At 37.3% G+C, this 24,007-nt stretch overlaps 1 protein-coding gene across 4 annotated transcripts in view; it reads left to right on the forward strand.

Annotated features, from left to right (window-relative positions):
• The window catches only part of LOC105202414 (hemicentin-2), a 417,498-nt gene that overhangs the window by 336,949 nt on the left and 56,542 nt on the right, over positions 1-24,007 (forward strand). For 3 of the 4 annotated variants that reach the window (XM_011170919.3, XM_011170920.3, XM_039452269.1), the window contains one exon: positions 1,721-1,993. In XM_011170919.3, coding sequence (XP_011169221.1) covers positions 1,721-1,993 — 273 coding nt within the window. The remainder of the gene's footprint in view (positions 1-1,720; positions 1,994-24,007) is intronic. The other variant, XM_026134082.2, reaches the window with a different exon arrangement.

The following is a 24,007-nucleotide window of genomic DNA, read 5'->3' on the forward strand; positions in this document are numbered from 1 at the left end:
TACACTGCTACTATGTCCTGTTCGAATCTCCTCCTGGATTACTTATCCGCCGGATAACGTCAAGGCGGGTTTAAACCGACGCGCTAATTTCACCGGCTTGTAGACAGTCTACAGATAGGACGTAGTTTAAAGGGACAGGAGTGATAAAACCAACGCTATCGGCAGGTGAACAGATTTTTCTCGCAACTCTTACCAGTATAAATGACGCCGAACTCGCGAACGATTTTCTATATATTATGTTCATGCTTAAATATAATTTTAAATCTAATTTTAATTCTTATTAACGTTAGAAAAAGAAATTTATATTAAATTGTCTCCGTTATAGAATTTCTTAATGATAGTATGTGACGTTCCATAATAAAATTCTCAAACATCCGATTCAACAAAGCATCTTAGATGTGCATAATTCAATTAGTAAGAACACGAAAGGCATATCAAAGTAATTAGAGATAACGCGATCACAGACGGACGGAGTATATGAGAACCTTAATCACCTTAGTGCACGCGAATCGCATTAAGATTTAGGACGATCACAAGCCGCTATCTATAGAAGAGATGCAGATCAAATTTGGGGATAACGAGAGCCTGTTGAAGAGAGAAAATACCTGACGAAAAACGTCAAATTACCGAGCCTGATTACCGGACCCTACGTTCTCTCTTTTCCTTTCCTGTGTTTGTTAAAGCGCCGCAGCGGTGGTGTTTGCTGTAAAATTCCGAACAAACTACAAGACAAACGAGGTATAGTTGGGAGCCGAGTGAGCGCAAGAGGAAGTGAAAGCCTCCTATCGCATCCGCACCACTTTGATCCCTTTGTTTTGCTATAGGATGAGCTGGAGGATCAGCTTGCTAACTCAAAGGACTGCTACATCCTCCCATCCCCCCATCCCCCTGCTCCGCTTCTTTCTCTTTCTCAGCCGAATTCCGCTGTACCAGTCCGGCTCTAATTCCCGAACAGAGATACGAGCAGTTCCCGCACATCTACTCTCTTGCATCTCTCTCCGCATTTTCTCTTCCTCTTCTCTCCCCTCCCCTCCCCCCTCTTTCACTGCAATTGTGGACATAGCGCTAGCTGGAGAGCAAACAATCGTAGCCGTATAATTCCATAGGTGGAATCGGAAAAGGACGGGAGGGATGAGGGTAGAAGTTGGAATCGACAGTACGTAACGTTGCGGTGGGGAAAAGATTTTGTCGAACCAGGCACGTGAGGGTAGAGGGATACTGCCCCAACTTTATCTGTCGTACGTGCTACTGATTTCTGATACCGGAGCAGTTCTCGATGTCGATGATATCGAATTAGAAATTTAAAGTAATGGCGAAAGGTGCTGAAGATTCTTAGGCACATTTACAGTTCGCAAAAGCTATTAATCACGCGACATGTTCTAATATATTTTTTTTTGTAGCGCTCTCAGGAAAGATTCATATTTGTATAAATTCAGAATATAAAAGATGAAATACATGTGACGACAGAATAGTATGTTAAGTTTTTAGATACATGTCAAATTTCACTTGAAGATATTACTTGTACTGTGAATTGTACATTTCATCACATTCTTGAAACGTGAAAGTTCGGGAAGAAAACTTGAGAGCGCCATTCCATAGCGTGCGCTGTGTCCAAGTTGCGTATTATTTTTCATGCGTCGTCTTATTCTCTTGTACACAGCCTATAAGTCTGATTCTCGAATTCGCCGCTTGTTGAGAAATTTAAATTAATCGTATTTAGATGATCCAGATATGGAGACCGAAGCGGAAGCGCTGAACGGCGAGGCGACCGATTCCCGAAGGATGGAAGTGCAGATCGGCGGTGCCGTGACCCTCGAGTGCGACGGCGGTTGTTGGGGCCACGGGCCCGGAATGGATCCGGTGGGAGGGCCCGGGCCCCTTGCTCTTAGCCGGGTGGTGTACCAGGAAGCTGGGGAGTATCGATGCGTCGCGCCCGATCGGAAAATGCAAGACACGTGGCGAGCTCAGTTACCTTACCACATCAAGGTTACCGGTGAGTCCGATAACATCTCTGCCAAAATAGATTGCCGGTTCCTGATGTTTGCACTGCGCGGTTTTCCTCCTCTATATTCGCTTCTCAAATACATCAGCGGTGTGCATGTGCGTCTCTGGGGGAACGATTTTTTTTTGTCCGCGCGCGCGCGCGCGCGCACGAACCAAATGCGATAGAGATTATCTGAAAACCGATTAGACGTTCACAGTGCGCGTCCGCGAGTTACAAATTGAATTGCGATTCACATGACGTTGATAATGCGCGAGATGCATTGTTGCCGCGATTGGTATCTGACGAACGTAACATTGTGCGGCGTGTCGCATTGTACCCGGCCGCATTGTAGGTTGCGGCTAACTACCTTGCCCGCTATCTGGTTCTAAATTTAATTATAACAGTCGACATTGAATTAACCGTGTTACGGTGTAACCGTGTTACGAGGTGGTAACACATTAATTATCGGTTTAAACTTTTGACGACCCGCTGAGAAGTATGGCGGAACGTCGTGCGGAGTTAATGCGTTCCTTTAATCCGTTTAATGTAGTTATGTTTCGGCAAAACAAATAAACTACAGCCATACTCAAATGATATAATTTGCGCATTTACGTTTCATGTACACTTGTGTACACGAAGTTTGTTACGGTACGTACGCGGTTCAGCGGCTCAAATAAGATATCCCATTATGAAACGAGTGCGAGTCACGTGAAGAATTAAAGGGCATATATTTGACGGAAATATCTAAAACTCTATTAATAAATTAGATTATAATTATATATCATAACTATACCTTACATCTCGAGTAGATAAATGGAGTTGAATAGTTCTAAATTTAAAGATGCACAAATATAAAATTTTCATAAGTAACTGAATTTAGCAAAATCTGCGAGAAGCAAAATCCAAATATTCTTTATTACAGACTTATTGGAATTGCAATTTGTAATCCAGTCAAATTTAGCTTTAATCGGGAAAGTTCTGCTAATTCTGTTTTTCATTATGTAAACCAAAATGGAAGCGCAGACATATTTTTGTAATAAATTTCAAGCTTTAAGAACTGCATAAAGAAATGTAGCGTGTGGTAGTACTTTACTTTTATTTTCATTAATATTTTCACACTTGTGTAAAAATTTTCATTATTCAAAATAAATATTATTAGAAAAAAGTAATACTAATGCGCAAGATAATACTGAAAATTTGTCTTTGTTTGAATCGAAAAGATACCGCGCGTTTTATTGAACAAAAATTCTATAGAATGTAAAAGCGGGAGATGGGAATTTTTGGTTCGTTAGATTAATTCGTCCTCTCAGAATAAAAGCCGTTGCGGCTAGCATTACATCGTAATTATGATAATATTTTTTAATGGATATGGCCGAATAATAACCATCGTAATGTTTTAATGTTACCACGTGAAGCCATACGGTTAACGATTGCATAAAACTTACACACCATGTGTAGAGTAATTAAATACTTTTTCACCGTCACATTGCGGTCGGAAGGAATTAATTAAACGATGAGAATGTGAAGCATTTTCATTTGTTATTAAAGCTTCGTAATAGCCCTCAGTATCATTTGCTATACATCGGACCGCGCCATAAGGCCATAAAAATATACGCATGTTATTACTTTCTCGTATTCTCCGCAAATTTTATCTCTAAGTATTATTTTGATACACCATACACTCAGCGCAGTATAAATATATGCAATGCAAGCACATTGAAAATATTATTTGTTAGTATTTGCATAGATGGAACACCATTTTTTAAATGTAATTATATATTATTTAGATTTTGTTGAAATATATAACATTGAATGCAGATTATGTCTTGAAAATTATTTATTTCACGTTTTTATATCTTTTATTAATATTTTATTACACAATCTGTTTTATAAACTTTACATAGAGAGTAAGGATGTTCTAATGTTTGTACAAAATCTTTATGTGTCGTTAATAAATTATGATATATCAGTATTTATTATTTTATAATCTATAATTCTCGCAAACCAATACAGTAAATTAAAAACGGCACATAGAAATTGTGTATAAAAATTAGAATATCCTTACTCGCTATATAAAATTTACGAAAAAGTTCGTGGAGTGAAATATTAATAAAAGATATAAAAACGTGAAATAAATAATTTATTATGACACATCACAAATAAAACGAAGAAAAAAAATTTTATATTAAACTGCAATAAATACAGAAACTTTTTTAGTAATTAAATATCTTTGAAAAAACGTTGAAATAACTTAATACTTTAATATTCTCTACAAACTTGGACGTTGATTAATTACATGTAATTAATTACAATTTACAAAACACTTGAAGCCTTTGGTCGAGATATTTTTTCAATACCTGCACTCTTCGCTTCAACTTAAAATTTGAACATTTGAACTCATGTACTACTGTTATCACTACGGGAGAAAAGTCCCCTGTATTTACTAAGAGTACGTGAGCCTTAGTTTCCATCCGAACCGAAGTTGCAGTACGAATGCGATTTTGAATCTGCGCGTTTTTTACTTGGAGAAAACCTCAAGAGACCGAACGGAAGCTCGAACGCTGATAAAAGTTGAGGATACGTACTCGGTGCGACAGAGATACTGGTCGCTTAGATGCGCACGTAACATACTCTTCGGGGATAGTGGTCAACGGAACGTGACATCGTACAAGGTGAGCAGAATATCAGCTGCGGTTGCATCGGACCAAGTTGAACATCTTGAAACGCTGCGCTTGAACGTTTTCTCCCTAAGTGATAATAAAATCGTATAAATGTTTTGCCTGCGTAATATTAATCGATATTGTTAGAGCGTGATGATTGCATGTATAAGGAGACTTTGGATAAAAGATTCGTAATATGCGTGACAAAATTGCATAACTTCCTTTATTAATTCGTAAAACTTTATAGACATATTTTATAAATTATTATGTCATTTACGACTGACTTATAAAGATTATTTGTAATTACACCCAGAGAAAAAAGTCGCATCAGCAACTATAACATATGTAGCACTTCAACTATGTATTACAAAGTTGTAATAAAAACAATAAGTTATACGAACTAAGGAAATACAGCAATATTAGCTATTTATAGTAAAATTATTAGATAAATTATAGAAAAATAATAAGGCAAATGTAGGCGGAAAAATTGAGTCGACTCGATTGTGAGATTTGAACCCTTGTTCTCATTTTTAACTTAGAATCCTGCATTACTCTACTGTTATTACAGTTATTTCGATTTTAATCGGCCAATACATAAACTGGAAGTATGTAAGTGTTATAACTTATTGTAATGTCTATAGCTACGTAATTGTAGTTGAGATGTTATAAACCAATTGTGGTGCTATAAACTAACTTCACTATAAACTAATACATGCACAAAGGTTGTAGTAATACAAACTATTTTACAGTTATTACAACTAAAACTTTAGTTGTAACAACTACTCTACGGAAATTCATTAGTATGTATCATTACATTACATCAGTACTATTCGAATAAATATTTACTAAAATTTAAGAATTTTTTCTTTCGGTATATAAAATAGTACATTGAACTACGTACATTAATTCTGCATATCAAACTTTTATAGTTGCCACACTATGAATTTTTCTCCGAGTGTACGCGCCGTATATCCTTATATGGCCGTATATATTCCACTTATGTGAGATATACGATAAAGATTTTTTTAAGTTTTATATTCAAATATACGAAAATAAGTATTTCCTATTTCTAATTTTTTTATAGTAATAGAACGTATAAAGTTTATATTGATACAGTTCATTTTTCCTTAAACATAGTAAATAATACTTGAGTAATTAAATTTTAGATAGATGTAGATATATACTGGAGTTAAGTTACATTTAAACACAGACGATCGACAGAATCGCGTAAACATTAATAACGACCTTTGCCGATGACTACTTCTGAACTGCGTTATACAGTCGTTACTTTGAAACTCGCGACGCTATGCGAAAGAAAACAACTTTATGACGCGAAATGGGAATTGTTGCGTCGTAAAGCAGACTGGTAGCCCGGCATACTCTATCGACGTGATTCCTGCTCCTTTCTTCGATAGAAGGTCGATATAGTGTCGAACCAAGAATCACAAAGCGGGCTATGTATTGGAAATCGTGAAACACACCATCGCCCCGCAGTTTTACTGCCGCGAAATTCGCCCCTGTTTGTCTTCGGTTCTCCCCCTCGGTTGGCAAGAGTGAAGGAACGCTCTGCTCAAAACTGGCGGTGTCATAGTTTTGCGTCGTCGAGGACAGGATGGTCATTCAGTGAGGAGCGCGAATGAAAACGACGCGAGGGATCATGAGCGAAGGAAAACGAAGGAGGGTAAAGGGAGCTCCCTCGGAAGAAACTTTTCGAACGTTTAACTTTCCCATTCTTCCTCTGGGGTCTTGTCCTCGTAAAACGGTTGCCGCGGACATCCTCGCTCGCCCGGGCTTATGGGAGCGCGCGTTGATCTGTCCGAAGGGTGTGCGAGGCACGTAGCAGCACGCCGCGATATCTCGTTTCGTTTAGCTCTTAACGAGTTTGCGCGGCTCCCGAATGGCTCGTAATTTTGACCCGGATTTTCGTCTGAAAACTTGAATCGCGAGTGCAAATTAGCCTCCTGCTAATTCTCCCCGCGAAAGTTGAGATTAACATATGGTTAATGTAAATAATACTTTAATAATCGGAATTCGAATCCTGATAGTGGCTACATGTAGTACCAAAAGATGTATACATTGAGAGAAAACAAAGTGCAATTATCATAATTTAATTGTAATTTATAGTCATTTTTTTATGTCAACTATTCATGACTAATAACTATATATTATATTTTAATCGTGTAATTTTTAATTGTTATTATTACATAAATAATAAGTAATTATTAATTTCTTTCCCTACTATCCTGGGTATTTCGTGTCCAACCGATTCTTGTTCGTACAAGTTTCTTGCAAGTCCGATAGATTAAATTATATACATTTTATTATTTTTCTAAAGTAAAGTTCCAATTTGTTTTAGAAAACTGAAAGTACGTTCGTAAAGTTTTGCAAATTTTATAAATTATTTTAAATAGACGAAAAAATGAACAGATTTGAGATACATAAGATTATAAGAGTTAAAATAATTATATTCATTATAGTTGCGATTATTATATGGAAATATTTATTTTACTTTTATCATTCATATCTTGATATATTTCAGACTTCACTATATTAATATTTGATATTATAATTTATATTAATTTTTTTAGGTGATAGACCTATAAACACAAGATTATTATTATTAACATTATGGCAGGGATAAAATAAAAATGGAGTTCCTAATAATTATTTTATCATGCAATTATAATCACAAATACCAAATACTTTTCTCGGAATTGAGAAATTTTAGCCAAAGAAGATAGAAAAATATGAGACCTCTGAATTTTACATAAATTTATCTCTTGAAACGAAAGACAACGTGTTCGAAAATATGTCAATGAAATAGTCAGTTATAGTCAGTTCGGTGATAGAAAAAGAAATTAATAATATCATATCGATTGGGGAAGAAATTTTCGCAGAAAATCCTCGCTCATTCTATATTTTATCGAATTCGCCGATAATTTCTTTTAAATTCCGCCATCGTCGAAATTGTTCTCGCTCGTAGATTTCGGTCGTATCTCGCGGACGTATCATTCAGCCGATAAAGAATCACGGGTGCTCCGATGAATCCATAGACGACAAAAAGACACTCGTCCATTGAAATACGACGACGTTATACGTCTCGCGGCTGCGAGAGACGTCGGACAGTTTCGTCTCTCCCTTTCAGCCGCGGATACGATCATGGGAATATCGTGTGTACGCCGGGTTATTTTTCCTCGCCCTATTTACGCGACGATGATAGATGCAGAACGTTTTCTTTCTCTTTTACCACAACCGTCCGCGTATATCCCTCATGACCGCCGCGCAGCGCCGCGCGCGCGCTCCCTATCCGCTTCCTTTCCTTCCTTCCTTCCTTCCTTCTACCACCATTCAGCCCGAAGCAATCGCTGGAGCAATCCCGACTTCTTATTGATTGCGGCTCGGGGAACTCGTGCGTGTAAGGCGCTCAGCCGTCGGTCGAACGTTCGCTATCCCAGCGAATGCTTCCTACGTCGTTTCCATGGAAATGAAAAGACACAGAAGGCACACCGAAATTATTTCGCCGTCGTCGATCGTCGCCCCGCGCGCGCCCGCAATAATTTTTCCACCTCACTTTATCACTCGGCGTAACACCTCCCTCGGGGGTCGTACAACGCGTGAGATATAACTTCTCGCTCGTCCGATATCAAAATATTTCGCTCCGATCCTAATATGTATTTCTCTAGGTTGTCGATCCTCCTTCCCCAATTTTTCCGTAATTTACTTGGCCCCGTTCTCGTACCGTATCTATGAAAAATGTCATCTCCAAATTTTCTGACGTCTCCCACGCGGAATGGAAGATCAGAAATTTATTGGAAGCATGTGGCAAGTGCAATCGGTTCGTCAATTATGATAGCACGATTTGTTGGCTTGACTGAAAAAATTTCCTCCTTTTCGTCGATATTAAAGTCGTATGGTATATTATCATTATTTACTGTTTATGGTTGTATGGTATATTATCATTATTTACATACTGTATAGGCTTCTTTCTCCGATATGCACTGCCAGTATTGAAAATCTATAGTTTGCATTACGTATATTATAGATTTTCAGTTTAACGTGCAATGGCAGCGTATATTGGAACACGGTTATAGATATTGTTATCCATATATTCATTTTATTCTCATAACAATTAAATATATCGCCGTAAAAACGACAGTACAATTGTCAGCATATAATTAAACTTCTCAAACTGATACACGCAATAATCGCGCCGAGATCTTTTGTTCCTTTTGCACGTTGTTTCGGAATTGACCAAGCGTGTAGTGATATGAGAGAAGTGTGTGGAGATGGAAACGCGTATCGTGCAACTTCAAAGCAACCATCAGTTGAATATATTATGGAAGCGCCGCATGTGCGGTTTCTATGATATTCGGTACTATAGCATGCGCGGCATGTTTGCAATAATCTCGACCGTACTTAAACGTTTGAAACCACGACACACATTCGTTACACATCCCTACGTATGCGTAATTTCTCTGCCGAAAAAGCAAATAAAATAAATGGAAAAAAAAGAATCTGTTTTGCAGATTAATAAATCTCTTCTCAACGTTCTATTTTCATTGAGCAATTTTTTTTCTAGTGTTTCGATTGTTTTTATTTGTATTCTTCAGAATTGAAATTTAAACAAGAAAAAAAAAAGGTTTCTCTCATTAAAAGTAATCTAGTTTTAAAGAACAGAAATGCGAAATCAGAAAAGTAATCCCCAACGCAATTCCTTTTAATATATTTATTTTTCTCGTTGCGACCGCATTTTTTGCAATTAGCAACTGTGTGAGTACTCTTCCCTGTTTTTAGCGAGAAAATAAAGCGGCCTCTGATTGTCACGTTGAATACCGCTTTAACCATTGCTGGGAACTTTGATCAATGGAATTTGTAAAGCTTGTTTAGAGACAAAATGATAACACGTTTAGAACAAAGCAAAAATATTTTTATTCGTTGTATATTCCTAGGGTGAATCCGTAAGTTACAAATGTCTCCCCTATTGTAGGTTCAACGAATCAATCGCAGCTGGCAATTACTTTGGCCTTTGACGCTAGGAAACGGAAACTGAACTTGTAGAATCTGTCATTCGACCCATCTCTCTAGCGTTCTCTACGTTGTTAAATGTTCATTAAATCTTCACGCTTTCGCGAACTAAGATGAGATTCTTTTTCTTTAATTGATCTGTAAAGAGATGTGTTTGCACTAATAGTAGAACTTACATAATGAAACTTTCGTGTGTTCTCGTTAAATCACCGTCCAAGTTCGTCGAGCGAATACCACGTGCAGCTATTCCGTTGTAGAAAATTCAAGCTTCATTAACAAACTAAATGATGCTGTTTGAATAATGTATAACCGGATAAATATTTTATAACTGGAACAAGTTTCCAAGAGAAAGAGAAGGGGGAAAGGAGAGAGAATACAAACAATTTTCATGTAAAATAAAGTGCAAGTGAGTTTGATACTTTGATAATTGAGCAACTAATTTTCCAAAACCTTCTCGCACTTATTTAAGCTTATTTTTTATCGTTTCAAATTTGATCTTCCTATTTTTTTTTACCCGATTCTGTTAGCTTGACAAATCTTTACAATCTTAATTCTTGATCAAATCGCTCATTGAGAAAAAGATTTTGTTAACTAAAATACTTACAATTAGTCCAAAACGTTCAACTAAACATTGGATTCATTCAACAATTATTCAATTGCATAAAAAGGATATAGTTTATTCATGTCAACCATATTTTTTAATCAAGAATTAATTAAACCAATTCATTATCATTTAAACGTATGGTACTAAATATTTTAGTTTCTTTTAATGAATTTTGTTCTCAATGAAATTAAATTGTTGCAAACGCACAATGAAAATTACATTAGTAACTAATCAGTCACCCCTTTCCAGTTTTGTAATGTATTAATTATAGTTAACCAGAAAGTGCTGAACAAAATTTGCGTCAGTCACGTCGGGGAAATTTCTGTTGATCTATAAAACACTTACTGAACTCGTATATTTCGAACAGATCAGCACAACTTCCCACCGTGGCGTAGATAACTGCTTCGATTTCTCCTCGGTTCCGGATTCTCCAAGAGCTTTCCACGGTTAACCGTCGGAGAGTTAATTTCACCCGTACCCAACGTGCCCCCTCGCCGATTGGAATGGGGAATGTACTTCGTACTGGCGCGCGACTTCGTATTTACATGCCTGATAAAAGGAAACGGTCGGATCTAGTCATTTGCGAGAGCCGCGCGTCTAAGAAACAAAGACTCGATTACGTGATCAAAGCAGGAAAGAAGGAAAAATGGGTCGCCTCGGGTCAGAAGCTAGACTCATCACCGCCGCTAATAACTCACAGCGGGTACTGAATCTTTTAAAAACCAACGTCGAAACTACGGCCATGCAGATAGAAATCTCTCCGAAAGATCCATCCAGCTTCAAACGATCTTGCGTAGAAATTAACTCGTTTCATTATTCGACGGTGTAGATAGATAGTAGATAGACGAACGAACAGAGAGCTTCGTATTTCGCGTACTAACGAACGCATTAAACTTCGTGGTTCATTAACGATAACTCCTGTTGGAGAACCAAAAACTGATATCTCGTAGTAAAGCACATTACATACTTGTATGAGTATATTAATATACAGATTACTCATGGTTCGTATAATCCATTGACGAAGAAAAATGTTTGGAAAAAAAGAACATGATCTTCCGACAGAATAGTTCACCGTAATTTTTACAAAATCTACATAGGAAGAACGATTTTGCTGAAATATCTAAAAATTCAGCTAGATACAGATCTAAAAATAAATTTTGCCGGACCACCAGAATTACTTACGAAGGATATTCAAGTGCAATGAATACAATACTGCAAAACGTTTTGCCGTTCTAGTAATCAGTTTAAGCGTCCCACCTAATTATTTTGACGGTCTAACATAATTATTTTCAGATCTGTATCCAGCTGAATTTTTTTGTTACTTTAGCACCATCGTTTTTCCCCGTGTAAAATATGAAGCGCGTGACATTCGGATTTTATAAAATCATATATTAAATATATTAAAATTGTGCATGTCTCTGTGTTACAAACTTGCTTCTAGAAAAAAGTATGTAGACAATTAAAATGTGCTCCAGTTACGTTAATGTTAGGTGTATCATTTTTTCTGACACACTAGATTTTATATGAATTTTTTGGCTGAATATGATACATCTGTCCACACCGGTGACATCGTCACTAATCACGAAAACAACAATTATTTCGCAAAAAGTAATGACATTATTTACGTTTACTTGTTACTGTATCCGAGCACGGTATAGAGCGCGTGGCCGATTAGATTTAAATTCACATTGCTATGATCGCCGTTATTCGAGCGACATTCGGACGATGGGAAATAACGACCCGAGAGACGCAGCAGCTCTGTACACCGCATATCGGGCTCGATGCGGATAGAGAAGGGTCGGGATGGCACGTAACAAAACGTAACCTCGAAAACGATGGTGTACACGGGTCCCCCGAGGGAGCTGTGCAGCATTCAAACGAATCGAACGACATACAATCGTAACCCCGAAACGTGAAAGCGCCTGACCGCAGCTGTAAAAATCCCGCGTTGCCGATAAAAATTGCCTTCTAACGAAGCCAAGCCCGAAAAACACCGAATGAGTCCTCGAACACCCGGGGAAATTCTTTTGCGCTTATATTGAAGCCTGCCTCTTCCATTTCTGTACAGCGCCGTTCCAAAAGAAACGAAACGTTATTTGATCTTCACACATTGTTTTCTTTTAGTTGGCAAATAATAATTACAATCGATATTTAATTGATAAGCGTGAAAGATGTTTGATGAAAGAATTATATTTTTATTCGGTTAGTATTCTGTTGAATGTATATTACATGCTTTTTAAATTTTTTTTTATTGACACAGAGCATATTTTATTCCTATAAATATATTTCCACGTTATAATTTCATTTTCATGATTTTGAATTTAAACATAAAGTATTTATGTGCATAAATCGCGAGCCATATAGCTGCCGTTCATTCTATTAAAGAATCAACAGGGGATCATACAGAAAAGCAAAACATATTTCTGTTGGAGAAACTAACATAGGACTAGAGCTTTTACATTTATTCATAATTTGTTTGTACAAATATTGCATCTGGAATTGATTACTAAAATTACTGAGCAAATAAATAAATCATATTGTTTACAAACATAATTATTTTATTAAAATAAAAATTTTCAAATTTCAATAGGACAGCATGCAAATTTAAACAGTAAATATTACAATTTGCATTAATTTTCGACACGTCGCAATTCATTGTTCGACTTAAATTGCAGCATAAAATTCATATGGTTAGTCGATTAAAATAATTTACATATTTTTTAACTTCCATTTGAAATAATATCAATAAAAAAACTTTGTCACTACAATCACTTCTATTTAAAGTTGACTAATATTTTTGAACAACGCTATATATTCGACCCAATGTACGCAGTAATCCACATTTTTCCAATTGCCTTGCATTTACATCCGATACTTGAATTTTTATTTTTTCATGTAACTTCTCTTCTAAACTCGACAACGCGTCCCACAATACATCTCTAATCCTTCCTCATAAATTTGCAATTTTTTATTTGCAACTGAATTTTCCTATCTTAAAAAAGAATGTAAAAAATACATAAAATTGAGGGATTAAAATTCATCGATGTGAAAAATTGAAACGTTTTGCAAAATTCTCTTTAGATTTTTTCACTTCTCTCTGATTTTGCTCAGTTAAGGCTAAATGCAGTTTCGATCGAATAGTTCATGAAAAGGATAATCGGGCGAGGTCATCAATACAAAGATAAGATTGAATACTCGCCGATGAAACTATCTTTTGCTGTAGCATCACATATACACACGTCTACTCGGTGATCAGATGATGGACGACGTAGCTGCGCTATTTTTACGCCGCTACTTTATCGTGGATGCACTGCGATGCTGCTATATAAAGCGCAATGTGAAAAATCTTCTCTTGATACGAACGATATTTTAGTTACGCTCCTTCATACGGATAACTGCTTTCGGATCATATGAGATCTATTTTGAAGGTAAAGAACGTTATTTCCGCGGAAGTTGATATTATTTAAAAATTTAAAAGATAGAAAGTAGAGAGTTCTTTGTGTCCATAAGCGCTTTAACCGAATGTATTTTTAATAATATTAATAAATATATAGTTAGTTTTTTTTAATTAATTGTGTTTTACGAGGAAGTCTTTCTCAATGTTGCCATTATTATTTCATATTTTAATCAAATAAATGTATAATTTTACAGAAAATACTTCTAGAACTCGTGCGCATGTAGAACAAAAAATACAAAATAATACAAGTGCTAAGAACATTTTTCATATTCTTCCTACTTTCTTTGCAGCATGCAAATATAAACTTCTTTCCAGTTATTTTCAGAAATAACGCCTCGTTATAAATACTCCTTGTATTTCCATACTTATCCACTTATACATGCAGCACGTTACACAATACAAATTTGTTCCTTTGCTTAACATAAACTTTTAAGAAAGAGAGATTTTTAGACTTTCTTATTTTCATTAGACGAGACGTGATGACGAAAGACGAAACGAGATTAACAGAAGGGTAGTATCCCTTCTTCCAAATCGTGGTGGAGGTGCAATCATGCCGCGACGTGATTTCTAATTTTATCTTCCCTCTGATATACAAATTCCGGCGTTCCGACGGTGTTAATCGATTTATGAAATACCATTGAAACAAATTATTTGGTATTGTCGATGACACATGGGAATATAAACGGGGACTTCGCTCCGTTTGTGTCTGGAGAGTCTTCGGAGATGTCGGAGGAGAAGGGTGGATGTAATCATCGGACGCCTCGAGGGGATGGTGCAAGGAAACGGGGTCTTCGAAGTCAATGGCTCTCTGTCGCGTCTCCGTTCTCCCCTGCGACCAGGCCCCTGCGTCAGGCGGGATTACCTTTTTTGTCATTCTTGTCACGTGTATCTCGCTCCTGGCCCATCCTCCCGACTGGGCCGTCCCTACCGTTCCTTTCTCTTTCGTTTTCACGAAGTCACAGCGGAAAAAACTTCCATTCCCCGGAGTCCTTTTCCCATTCACAGATCAATACTTGATTAATTCCGTCTTCTGAATCGCGAATAATTATTTATGGAAGCGTCGCGTTATCGTTAGGGTGGATGTTGTTTCGGAGTCCGTGATGTCGCGATAACATCAGATCTGTGATTATTTTGCTTTGTGCATTTTTATTTCTTTGTTTGCTGAGACACCAGGTTATCCTGTTTCAAATACACTTCGCCTTATGTTTATTAATAATATATATAATAATTTGCAGATGTAACTATTATTAAACTCATATTGGATTTATCTTTTATTAAAATGATATTCAATCTCTTTAATCTAATTTCCACTAATCGTTTTCTGATTTCGAACTTCAACCTGAACATTTTTGCGAAAAGCTGCGCAAGGTTAACGAAACCAATATAAGAGATCTGACCTACCCTTTGATTATCCTTCATCGAAAACTTTCTTCTTGTAGCTCTCTCACGCTGATGAATATTTGATTAATTCCGCCTCTAGAACGCGGAGATTGCGAGCAATCTCACATTCGAGACGCGTCCGCACCGGAATTAAATTTTATTTCACAGACCAGCGCCGTGATTGTTGCGGATGCAGGCGGTAAACGTTTACTTTATTCAAATTTTCGGCTCTTTTCTCTCTCAATTACTCTTTCAACTTCGCGCAACAGAGTGTGATTCGCTTGATATAAAACTCCGCCGGAATAGGTATATACATATATAGTATTCCGAATGATTCAACGGATGCACAATACACCAAGCTATAGAATATATGAAGCCAAGCCATGCAATTATTACTTACATTAGGAAATACTTTCATTATTTGTAAAATTGTCTTATTAAGCATCTTGTTGAAACTGTTATACCGCGTATAACGGCACGCGTAACATGGTAATTAATTGCAGCTTTATCGCTTGGAGCAACAAAACAACAGCAGGGAATAACTATACAACTGTTAAATCATTCTACAGTAGAATTTACTTTCAGACATTCAGCTTCTAGCAACGTTTATTATAGTACTTCTACTTAAAATATTTCAGTTTTACTTCGGTGTTATTATTCCCATGTACTATTTCAACAAACATTTAATCTGACTTACGTCAGATATATATAATTAGTTCTTTTTTTCGTAGATGATACGCTCATTTCTTTTTATTTCAGCGTAAGCCAGCTAAATTTAACGATCGCCAATTTACGTAGAATACGCGTTAAATATTTCGCCGTTGTTCACCGCTTCCTTCTACATTTTTGCTCTTCGCGCGTTTATATTGCGCGGGCAACGACCACCATCATTGTGACAGAAGACGAATGACTGAACATTTATAGCGCCTAAGGAGGATATCACGAGGCTCATCCTCAATTTCGCGACGATAGGGAACGAAGCGGCTGCTGTTTAGTATCTCGTCCAGTGTTATTGTCGCGCTGCGGAACGCCGTTCATAGGAAATTTAATTAATGGAGAGAGGAAATTCGTTCGAATTTAAATCGAACTACGTCAACCGTTTTAATCAGGCGGCATAATTATCTTCCCGGCGAGTGCAAGGGAGTTAATGAATCTAATTACAAGCCGGAGCGAATAAACATATTTTACAGCGTGAATCGGATAGTTAATAGGATGATAATCCCGTCTCCTCTCCCCCCCCCTCCCCCTCCCGCAACGTGTAATCTGATTTGTAGCTTTATATTGCGGGATACTCGCACGACGACCATTAATAGTGGTATACTTACTATAAAACTGTATTGGCAGCTATTTCACTATGTAACGATCGCGGCAGCAATTTAATAGACCTGTAATTAACATGCCGAATGCATCCAGAATGCGAATCCAGCATTAACGAGCGGAATCGAGGAAGGTTAAACAAAATTCATTCCGAATCTCTTTGCCATACCAATCGAGAGAACCTGACTACACATTACAATTCACCGGAACAAAAATTTCTCTTTACCATAGCATCATTAAATAGTTTGATAATTTAAGTCAAGTGCTCGTGCGCCCTTTATCAAATATTTTTTCTAATAAGGAAAAAGAAGAGTAATAATTATAGTATGTAATTAGGAGTTTTGATAAACTGTATTTTATGTTGCTTGAAAATCAAAGAATTATATAGGCACTGTCTAATATTTAAAAAAAAAATTCATGTTTGTCCTCTTGTTGATGAAACATAGATTGCTTAAAAATTGGATGCATAATAGATACTACATTGCCTGTCGGGAAATTCCTGGAATCAAAAACATATCAGCAATTGTTCCTAAAGCTTTTAATGGTCCGTCGGTAAGAGACGGAGACAGAAACATAATAAAAGCGCTATTAAGGAATCTGACGAGATCCGCTATGCAGATTAATCGTATTCCGTGACCCGCGCCCTGGCTGAAGAATATCGCCAGGGGATATTAGATATGCACGGCGAGACGCCGCGACCATAAATCAATTTGTATCCCGGCCGTAATGTGTTCATAATTCATGCTTAGCCTAACACAGCTCTATAGGTGGGTGTTGAAAAATTAATGCAGCGAAAATGGCCGGTATTATTCCGCCCCGTTTCCGCCCAGCCATTGTTCCGATTGCTGCTCGAATATCAGCGTCTTCGAATTTGTTATCTCGCTGAAAACAACCTCGTTAATTACACATTCCTGCGGAACAAAAAAAAACCACAACGACGATAACAAAGATATCACTGTGATATTAAATGTTATTAATAATCACAATATTTATTATGATATTTAATATTTATTCACAACGTGTATGTTTAAAAATAGGCTGCAAGAATACATGTCTGTGCATTCATCGCGCTTACATTTTATTAGCAATTATTTCTTTATTTTTTATCGTTTATTAAATATATATACGATTTATTATTATAATTTTTTAGGGAAAATTCGATTAGAAGCGAATACCTTTGCAGATGATACATTTCTATCAGAAACAAACTTGTATTCAAAGTGAAAAAAATTCACTGGTCTGTCATTAACAAAATCAGATTGAAAGATGTACTTAAGAATAACTAAAATTGTAACAAAGCACCGATTCTGCTTTATCTCTATCTTTATTTGTTCTTACTTAAGTCTGAAAATGTGCATAAAAGATAAAAATTCAGAAAAGAAAATTAAAATAATATTAAGAAAACAAGATGATCTTATGTACACTCACAGAACTATAATAATTGTCTGGACATACGAGATATTGGGAGTTTATTTTGTGCTACAAATCAAAAGCACATTTTTAATGGAAATGCATCACTGGCAAGAATTTTCACTTTCAATCGTGTTGAAAATTTATAATATTTATTGTATTTGTAGCAGAAAATAAATTTCCACATCTCGCATCTAATTAATTTTATGACTATACGCATGCTTTGCATTTAATATATTATTGTAACATTATTGTAATAATGTTCATTAATTTTCTTGGAAAAATATAATTAACGTCAAAAAGTTTCTTGAAAAAATATTGAAAAAAATAATGCTAGAAATAATAATTTTTAATTCTCTAGATTCTATCTTTGCTAAACATTTACCATTTTATATTGTATTTATGACAACACAGAGTCTGTGATAACATAATGTGCACAACGTAATAGCTATTAACTTTAGCATCGAATTAGACTCGTATTGCGACAACGTTCAGTCGTTACGACAATGTCCACATTGTCCGGCATCGACTTTACTGAACAATGCGCGTTCTTTGACAGACGCGAGAGTCTACAGTCAACGGCATCGGAAATAAGCACAGCAGGCATGGTGCCTAACATAATACCCGCCGACTATGATCCCGCTCGCCATGCCACGGCGACCGTTTATTCAATAACAAACTCCGCGCGCATATCCGCGTCGAATCAACATACAGATAAGTTCATTCATTCGTATCGCGGGTGCGCGCAATAGCAGCAGCGGCAACGTTATTATCCGCTCGTGCTACAGCGAACACGGTTAATTCAGGGTTGTTCCGAGAGCGTGAAACGAGCCGCCGCGATGCACCGGCGGGAATTGTGCGCGACGTAATAGTGTAATGCGTCCGCGTCGCATAGTTATCACGTACGAACGACCCGCGTCTCCCGTAGTTTTTCTATTCCCCCCCCCCCTCACTCCGTTTTCTCTTTTTCATTTACGATGCTTTTTACATTTTACAATACGCGATTTCGACGAATGTCTGATGCTCTGGTAATTCGGCCTATCGGCCGATGCCGATCGACCGTTCCCGTATTCACGGAACGCGTTCACGGGGCGCAATCGGTCTTCCGTCTTACCGCCGTGATGCAGATTGACCGGATCTTTTTTCCCACACTCCTCTCAAGCGAGAAACCTCGCCGACCGTTTTTGCGTTCCGGGCGAATCATCGTAGCGTGTCGATTGCTTGGTAAATTGCATTTTCGCCGAAAGCGCCATTAATCTTCCTCTCGAAATGGATGGCGCGCACGTCTATATGTAAATATATAAGTACATATATAACTATATACATATATAGATGCGTAACAAATATGTTACATATATACAGATAGAGACTGTACATATTATATCTACGCGCAGATATATTTGCTATGTATTTTCCCACTGTCTTTCCTTTTTTCTCGCGCGTGCGCTTTTTTTTTTATAATTCATTTGTGTTTTGGGAAATGTCAAACGAGGCCATACGTTTCCGTCACACCTAAAAATGTTTCCTTGCCGCATCTCCGCGAAAAATGTATTTTGCGTGCGCTATGCGCACAAGTGTCGCGTTTAAATAATTAAAAATTATCTAGATAAAGATGAGATACATTACATAATAATGTATTTTACATAAAGTAAAGATTATTTCATTTTAACTTATATAGATGAAAAATAAAATTATACATGGTGCTTTCTAGATAAATTTTTGAATAATATTTCTATTGAGCAAAATAATTTGGGATATGAAAACGATGTTTATTTCTAAATCTAAGTATTTCTTAAAAACAAAAGTTTTTCAAATAATTTATCTGGCAAAAAATATTTCTCTTTAAAGTATGCAAATGAAATTAAAGTTAAAACATAAAATATATAACACATATTATACAATGATTGAAAAAATTCCTTGTAAGTTTTCAAATTTACAATTTTAGAGCAATATTTAAATTGTACTACTACTGATCTGTGCAATCTTGGTTATATTCCGATATATATTGTCAATACTAAAAATCTATAGTTCATGTTACGCATACTATAAATTTTCTGCTAGCAGTAAATTTCTGAGAACATGTTACCATTTTAAAAAATTCTGTTGTTAAGATAAATGATAACTTGAAGGTTGAGGCTGCAAGGATAATATTTCCCATTCTTGTTATTGCTCGTAAATTGTAATTATCTTAAATAATTTGAAAAAGATAACATTTCTTTCATCTAAGATAAAGATAAAGATAACATAACATGCATTATAATAATCTAGGTAAAGATGAAGCTATTTCTTTATCTAAATGATTATCTAGATACTCATATAGATAATGACAAACACCGTTTCTTATAAAACATGACGTGTAACAAACATACACATTTCTCGTAGTTTTTATAATATATAGTAATTTCATCGTATCTGCGTAGCGATCAATTTCGCCCAATATCCCAGCATCCTAATTCGTTTTATAGCGCGATACATCGCGTAACTTATCGCGATAGGAAATTACCTGTTCGCTGCGCGCGCCGTGGTGTTAATTTATTCCGAGTGCGGAGGGTGTTTTTCCTTCGGAAAGTTGCTAATTTAGATAGAACTATATTTGCTAGCAAACGTATCGAAAATATTGCGGGATTAACCTGAGTAATTGCAATTTTGGAAATAATCCGGTGTGAAATTCAGAGGCGTTCTACGCTAAACACAATAAATCTTCCCGCATTCAGCGCGTTCTATTACATTTTGTAATTGATATTGGGATAACGAATGTGAGCGATGAATTTTCGCAGTTCAGTAACTCGAATGTTTACAATCAATTTGTTGCATATCGATTCCATCGATCGCTCATCTAGGCAAATTAGATTAAAGGAGAAAATAAAGGGAGGACTTATATTTTCAATATATTTTTACATTCATAAGGTCATAGAATTGCGTTAGAACACCGATCGATAATGGACATTGCACAATGAATACAATTTTATATGTATGCGCATGAAGCTTGGTATCCACGATACCGAAATCGCTCCGAGAGATCTCGGACAGGAAGAGGATTGACCAATTGCATTAGTCAGTTGGCCGAATTGTTCAAATGGGATTGATTAATTCTCTTCTCCGTCCGAGATCTCGAAGTGATTTCTCATCGTGAATATGAGATTTTAGACTGGCTTTCTTCGAAGCGGAATAATTATAAAAGCGCGAAAAAAAAACGGAATTTTTGTATTGCAAACGGACGCGGATGGTGTGTATATCTGTACGTATGCGTGCGTAAGCAGATGTGCTCGAATGTTATGCGCATATGCATGTGTCATCATGCGTACGTAGATACGGTAATGGTCGTGTATTCGAGGGGTAAAATCCTCGCGGTGAGACGAGCCAAGCGAAGAAAGCCACAGAGGATCTACCTTGTGTTCCCAGATTTCATGCAAATTTGATACGGTTGTAACGCGGAGTTCTCTGACGCGTTCCCGTGTGAGCGGATTCTCATTTGTAAAACTATCCTGCGAAAATGTGTCTCTGATTAGTAGCCGGAATTCGAGTCTGTGTGCTAGCACAGAGAAATCTTGGTGTGTTCTCGTGGCTAAAAAGTATTCAGATAGACAATATCGCCTGACGGAGATAGAACAGAGGGAGCTACCCTGGGAGATTTTATGCGGAAAATTACAGCGATTTATCATCGCGCGTTTCCGTGAAAGAATTCGCCGAATGAAGCGTCTAGAAACCGCGTCTACCGGTATTTCTTGCGGCGAAGGACGATGAGATTTTTTAAATAATAATTTTTCTAATGAAACGCGCGTGCGCTAATTAAATTTTCGGTTGCATAAGAATGAGACATGGCGCGGCGAGAAGTTGAGCGGACTTGAGGACATTTCTCAACACATTAAGGAAATTATGAAAAAATTAGATTGCTTTATATTGCATTTGAAAGTAGTAGAGAAAATTTGACGACGATTTTCTATTTGGATAAAAAATTACTTCAAGAAGTAGACATGTGCTTTAATGAAAATATAATTAATAATGAAATAATGGAAAAAATCTTAATTTCTATATTTAAGTATACTTTAAATATTTAGAGATGATTTATATAAAATTTCATTGCGATGCAGAGATCAGTTCTGTAAGATAAACAAAATTTATTTATAAAATAACTAAACAATCAGAAAATTTTATATAAATTATCTTGAATACTTAAAGTATTAATACAAAAAAATAATTAAAAAATAAATAAATAAATTAGCTAGTCGACTAGTTCTAGTCGACGTAATAGTTTTCGCAATAAATTTTTTTATAGTTTTCGAGATCAGGAGGGATCATATGCGTGTAAATGCGTGTAAATATCAAAATTATTAAATTGATAGCTATTTAATTTCGTGATATTACATTCTTAAAAGCTGTGGTTTTAATTCGGCGAATATGCGGCGCGCAGTTTGGACAATCTTGTAAATGTGTTTTTAAATTAACCTAGAAAATTATTGAGCATTAAGAACTCCTTTCGACCGGTATAGCCATTCTCGTTAATTAGATGTAAAAAATAATTTTTAATAACATATAGAGTAAATAAACTAGAAACATGTTATTAAATAAAAATATAATCTCATTCATACAACTTTCATACATATATAATTTACTTGAAGTATTAATATTTAAACACATTTCCAAATTTTATTTAATTCGCAGGGATACTTGTCTGATACATTCCTAACTGGCGGGAAGATTGAGAAAGTTTCAACCGCGCTTTCGCGGTCGCTTCTTTCTCGCAGCGAGACACGCTCGTAAATCTCATCGCGATTCTTATTTTGAAATCCTATGTACGCATAAAATGCAATAAACATCCCTGATTGCATGGAAACTGTCGAGGTCGGGCTGAAAGAGAGTTTTAACGACGATCGTCTCTAGCGCTGGGTGCGAGCGCGAAATATAGATTGAGTAGAAATTAAATGCTCTTGTATTTAGTTCGCCGCTACGCGCGCGGAGTAATTGTGTAGCGCGGCCGAAGCAGAAAGTTATTATCGCGACAATTCTCGCAGCACTGCAATTCCCGGAGTATTTTGCATTGGCGAACTCGAATCTTCCACTACCGTCGCCTCGAACTTTACGACTTATTACCAGGTTATATTCTGTACACCGTTGCGATTCGCGCGCGCGAGAATGTCCTGACTTCCATTACCATAAAACGCCGATCTTTAACTACCACCCGATAACTAGTAATTTCCCAGCTCGTGATTTTTCCGATCTACGACCTTTAATCGGGAAAACACGTTTACGCTCGAGAGACGGAGGATCCTCGCCCCGCGCGCGCGTTAATCCGAAGAAGGAAGGGAATTCGAGAGTTCAAGATTCAAATCTCATCTTTCGGCCGCGTTGACTCAACGCTCCCGATGGCTAATGCAAACGCAACCGTGGCGCGGTGGAGCGAATGACGCGCGTGATCGTCGACGAGCGTACATTCGTCGATAAAGTGGTACGATATAATCGGTAGAAAGATCGCTACGGGCGAGCTATTGTTAATGAGTCTCGTCAGCATTCCCGCGGCGCGTCATATGGTGCCGCTCCATTTGCCGATCGAGCTTTAAATTATTTTGCCAACGCGGCGGGAATTAATGGTATGGAACGCGATCTCCGCCGTAGAAACGTTATTACACCCGTCAACGGTTTGATCGGCGCTCGTCCGCCGCGCGCGCGGCGGAAAATTTCTTCTTCCCCGGACCGCGCGCGACAATAGGGTCGTCGTCAACGTCGTCGTCGTGACTCTCGGCCGTTGAATTCCACTGGCTCCAACACCAGATTCCGCGTCGTCAGGTACAACTTCCACGACCAGAGGAATACGACCCTCCGGTCAGGCTGTCAGCTCGAAATTGATCGATAATACGCAGCGCACCGGCCGCTTGTCGCCGACGGCTTGGCCGGCACACACCTCCTCTCGGGATCGCGTACACGCTCCCGCAACGCGCACACGACGACACGCCCGCGTGAGCGTCGAGATCGAGTAAAATGTCGCAGTCGGAGGTACAATTCCATTACTCGCGTTTCACACCCGCCCTCGGTCCTGCAATCGCGTTTCCAGCCCCGCGCGCGTCGTGTTTCTCAGCTTCGTCTTTTTTTTTCCCTCCTTTACCCTGACCATCGCCGACGAGAACTTTCTTGCGGTTTCCGCTGGCTAGACACGCATTAATAGCCTGTGGGCG

This window comes from Solenopsis invicta, chromosome 7, assembly GCF_016802725.1.
Source record: "Solenopsis invicta isolate M01_SB chromosome 7, UNIL_Sinv_3.0, whole genome shotgun sequence".
Lineage (NCBI taxonomy): Eukaryota > Metazoa > Arthropoda > Insecta > Hymenoptera > Formicidae > Solenopsis > Solenopsis invicta.